The sequence below is a fragment of the Pediculus humanus genome, genomic scaffold (assembly GCF_000006295.1).
Source record: "Pediculus humanus corporis 1103172108322 genomic scaffold, whole genome shotgun sequence".
Classification (NCBI taxonomy): domain Eukaryota; kingdom Metazoa; phylum Arthropoda; class Insecta; order Psocodea; family Pediculidae; genus Pediculus; species Pediculus humanus.
Window position 1 is genome coordinate 186,822 of NW_002987891.1, and position 5,226 is coordinate 192,047.

A 5,226-nucleotide genomic window follows, 5' to 3' on the forward strand; every position below is an offset into this window, starting at 1 on the left:
TATAAATATAAATTTATTATCGATTTTTTTTTAAAAGAAAATTTTTTTTATATCTCGATTTAATATTTTAAAAAATTTTTTTTATATTTTTATAAAAAAAAAAAAAAAAAAAAAAAAAAAAATGGCAAAGTAACATGTTTCAGAAAATAAATAAATAAATAAAATTTTCAAATATGGTATATAACATATATATGTATAAAAGAACAAGTTCATAAAAATTATAATTTTATTTTAATATTATTATTATTATTATTATTATTACTTCATTGCCCGAAATTTTTTTTTTTTTTTTGGTTTTGTAATTTAAACGGTTGCTTTTCCTTGACCTTAAAACCTCGATTTATCGTTTTTACACATAAGGGATCTTTTATTTTTCAATGAATCAAAAAAAAAAAAAAAAAAAAAAAAAAGTTAATAATAATCATTTTCCCTTTCCCTCATTAATTTATTTATGTAATTATTAACAAATTATTAATGTGATAAAACACTCCAACTCTCAAATTATGTTCGACATAATAAAATTTATGTTAATTTTTTTTTTTTTTCGAATGAGTTAAAACAACAACAACAACAAAATAAATATGATTGATTGATTGATTATTAAATAAAAATTTTTTACTCATGGAAATGGAAAAAAAAAAAAATCACAATTATGATTAAAAAATTTAAACAATTTTTCATTACCTAAAAAAAATTTTTACTAACAATGTTATTTATTAAATTTACAACAACCATGAGTTATTATGTAATAAATAAATAAATAAATAAATTTCAATTCGATAATTTGAATATGTAGTTAAATTAATCGCTTTACTAATTTAGTTAATCGTTTCATTTAATTAATCAAATCGAATCACATTTGCAATGAATTCTCGTTTAAATCAAAAAAAAATATATTAATTATTATTTTTTTTTTTTTATAATTACAAATAATTATTATTATTATTTTGTTTCAAATCATTTGGGTATGTAAATAATTAATAAAATATTTAAATATTTGTAATAGGATTATTTTAAATATTGTTTCATAATCATTTTCTAAATTTCCAATACCGAGAGTAAAAAAAAAAATTATTAAAATTTTTTTAATAAAAAAAAAAAAATAATAATAATAATGAAAATAATTGCAGAAGATATTATATTATATACTTGAAAATTATTAATACTAATTAATGTAGAAAGTATAAATTGTGAAAAGTTTATAATTTTTTTTTTTGTATCAATTTTACCATTTGAAAATAATAGAGGAGTTATTAAATTGAGTTTTGAAATAAAAAGTCTTAACAAAACAACTAAAGAATTTAATTTTTTTTTTTTTTTTTTAAATTTAAAAACCGTCATAAAACTGTATCTTTAACTTTTTTAATTAATTAATTAGTCATTTAGATTATGATTTCAATTACATATTGATGAAACGATAATTTTTTTTTAACTGTCTTAAAAGCATATACACGTAACTAAAAGAATGTAAAGTTTATTAATTAAAAACAAAATTTTGTATGCAAGAAAATAAATAGAATTGTATAATTAATATAAATGAATGAAAAATATTTCAAGATAATTGCATCGTTGAGGTTTATATGAAAAATCTAAACGCACATATATGTCAACGTTAATTTAAAAAAAATTTAATGTTCTAGTAAAATCTGTTGTGTATTATAAATTTTCTTTTGTAAAATATTGTGTACATTTTAACAGAAAAAAAAAAAAGAATTCTTACCTTTTTCAAACTGTGCACTTAAATAATTGTAAAGTTTTTTAACAGGTAAATATAGTTTCATGATTTTGAAATGAAATTGTAACCGTTTAACATTGTAATAATTTTTATTTCGAATTCACTTAAACATTTACAATAATGAGATACATCATCCACGACTCACGACATCTTATGAACAACTACGGAAACACGGTAATCTTCTCCCACGATACACATGTGGGTTGTTTGAGGCAAAAGATGACGATATAACTTTCTATCGAAAAACCGGAAATACGTTTTTCAATATTACAAAATAAATGAATTTAATGGTTATATATATAAAAATTGCATTTAAAACAATGTTTGTCATTTTTATTTAAATGCAAATTAAATTTAATAAATATATATATATCATAGAAAAACAAAATTTTTTTTTCCTAATTATAATTTTCATTCAACGAGCTTTTTAAACAGATATTTTGCATAATTACTTTTGTAAATGAAATACACATCAGTATAAAACTGTTTTTAATCACTTTTAAACTTAAAATTTTTAATAATAATTTCAAAATTATTAAAGTTTGCAACGATAAATAAGTATTTGTACAACGTAGTACACAAAAAAATCTTGAAGGCATTGTTTTAATGGGTGTATTTTTTAATCGTTAAAGTTGGCAATAATCTGTCTAGTAGGGAATTGACCTGGAGGCTGGCATTTGACGTAGAAATTACGGCAATTATACTAAATTCTTAGATTCAAATTCTTACTGAAGCTACTGAAAATTAGCATATTTTTATTTTAATTCAAAATGGATGAAGAATACGACGCAATCGTTCTTGGAACCGGTTTGAAGGAATGCATTCTGTCTGGGATGTTATCGGTATCTGGAAAGAAAGTCCTTCATATAGATCGAAATAAATATTATGGAGGAGAATCAGCATCAATTACTCCATTAGAGGAATTATTTGGAAAATTTCAAGTACCAAAGCCGGAAGGAAAATACGGGAGAGATCGTGATTGGAATGTCGATTTAATACCAAAATTTCTTATGGCAAATGGTCAGCTTGTTAAATTGTTAATGCACACTGGTGTAACAAGGTATTTAGAATTTAAATGCGTCGAAGGAAGTTATGTTTATAATAATGGGAAAATAAGTAAAGTTCCCGTTGATCAAAAAGAAGCTCTCGCGTCCGATTTGATGGCTATTTTTGAAAAAAGAAGATTCAGAAATTTCTTAATTTACATTCAAGATGTTAAGGAAGACGATCCAAGAACGTGGAAAGATTGCGATCCCAATACAATGACTATGCAGCAATTGTACACCAAATTCAATCTTGGAAAAAATGTCCAGGTAAAATCAAACAAAAATGTTTAAACTGTTTTTTTTTTTTTTTTTTCCCTTCACAATTTTCTCAAAAGTTATACTTGCTTATTCATAAATTTTTTCAAATAATAAATTACATGGAATTATTCTTTTTTTTTTGCTGACATACCTTAAAATTTTATATAAAGCAAATTCAATTATCCAATTCTAAACTCTACATAAAAATTTTTTTTCAGGATTTTACCGGTCATGCTTTAGCTTTATATAGAGATGATGAATATTTGAATCATCCAGCTATAGTGACAATTCGAAGAATTAAACTTTATTCCGACTCTCTCGCTCGTTATGGTAAAAGTCCATACTTGTATCCAATGTATGGACTCGGAGAATTGCCACAGGGTTTTGCAAGATTGAGTGCAATTTATGGTGGTACATACATGTTGGACAAACCCATTGATGAGATTGTTTTAGAAAATGGAAAGGTAAACCTTATAGCCCCCTCCCTCCCCCCTTTTTTTTATTGATTATTATCAAACAAAATTAATTTATTTTTATTTGAATATGATGATAAGGTTTTAGGAGTGCGTTCTGGATCTGAAATAGCAAAATGCAAACAGGTTTACTGTGACCCCTCATATGTTCCTGATCGTGTTAAAAAAACTGGAAAAGTGATTAGATGTATTTGTTTAATGGATCATCCGATACCGAATACAAAAGATGCATTGTCAACTCAAATAATCATTCCTCAAAATCAAGTAATTTTTTTTTTTTTTTTTTTTTATGATCAATTATTTAAAACAAAAAGAATTAAAACTAACTGTATGAAAAACAAAAAAAATTACAGGTGAAGCGCAAAAGTGATATTTATGTTTCTTTGGTATCATTCACTCATCAAGTGGCTGCCAAGGGTTGGTTCATTGCAATGGTTTCGACAACAGTCGAAACTGATAATCCTGAAATGGAAATCAAACCTGGTCTCGATCTGTTAGGTCCAGTGCATCAGAAATTTGTTTCAGTAAGTAAAATAAACTTTCAACAATTATTACTTACTTTCGATAATGATAATAATAATAATTTTTTTGAAGATTTTATTTACAATCATTATGAGTATTCATTTTAATTCACTGATTGAAAATTTCAGGTATCTGATTACTACGAGCCGACTGATTTGGGTAACGATTCTCAGATTTTTATTAGCGCGTCATACGATGCAACAACTCATTTTGAAACGACTTGCCTCGATGTACTCGACATATTCCGACGAGGAACTGGTGAAGATTTTGATTTTTCAAAAGTTAAATTAGATTTGGGAGAAGAAGAGCAGTAAAAAACATAATTCTTTTCAGTTTGTTACGACTATTATCATTTTTTATATATATATATATATACCAGCAAATGCATTTGCCTCCCCATTTTTTTTTTGTGCGCTTTAATTGGTAAAATTTAATTTTTTTATCATCATTATCATTATCATTATTATTTTTTTTTTTCAATAACAATATAAAAAGTACAGTATTGTGCAATTATAATTATATATACATATATATATATATATATATATAAATATAAAAAGGCTCCTTGATTATTATTATTCCTGTTTTCCGCTTTTGGTGACGGAAATAAAATAATTATAATATTTTATTATAATAATTATATCCTAATTTTTTTTTATAGTTATAAATGTATCTGTAACTCTAATTTGTAGTCTATAAGATTCCTATAGCTCAATAAAATTATGTCAAAATGAATTTATTTCTCTTTTTTTAATTAATTAAATTAAATTAAATTAAATTAATAATAGAATAGAAAAATATATATGGGAAATTGCACATTCAAAATTTTAAAAAAATTTTTTTCTTTTGTAAGCTTTTAAATTAATTTACGTACAAGAAAAATTTTTTTTAATAAAATGCTTACTTAAAAATAATAATAATAATAATAATAATAATAATTGTATCCGAAAAAAAAAAAAAAAAAAAAATTTTTTTTTTTGTTTACTTTTTCTGTGATTTTTTTTTTTTGAAATATTTTACTTTTTGTTAATTTAAAAAAAAAAAAAAAATATTTTTGGCTTTAATATGCTTTTATATCTAAAATGATATGATTGATTCTATTTAATAAATATTTCAATTAATAATAATAATAATAATTTTTTTTGTAAAAAAACAATTTCTCAATAAAATTAACGAATTATATCAATATTAT

General features: G+C 22.8%; 1 protein-coding gene across 1 annotated transcript; it reads left to right on the top strand.

The window, feature by feature from the left end:
• Positions 1-2,505: 2,505 nt before the first annotated feature.
• Phum_PHUM614460 (Rab GDP dissociation inhibitor alpha, putative) lies at positions 2,506-4,348 on the top strand (the record flags this gene model as incomplete). The annotated part of the gene is made up of 5 exons (XM_002433077.1): positions 2,506-3,048; positions 3,258-3,503; positions 3,594-3,776; positions 3,866-4,036; positions 4,163-4,348. 5 exons carry the CDS (start codon positions 2,506-2,508, stop codon positions 4,346-4,348), a joined length of 1,329 nt encoding a protein of 442 aa, XP_002433122.1.
• Positions 4,349-5,226: the final 878 nt, after the last annotated feature.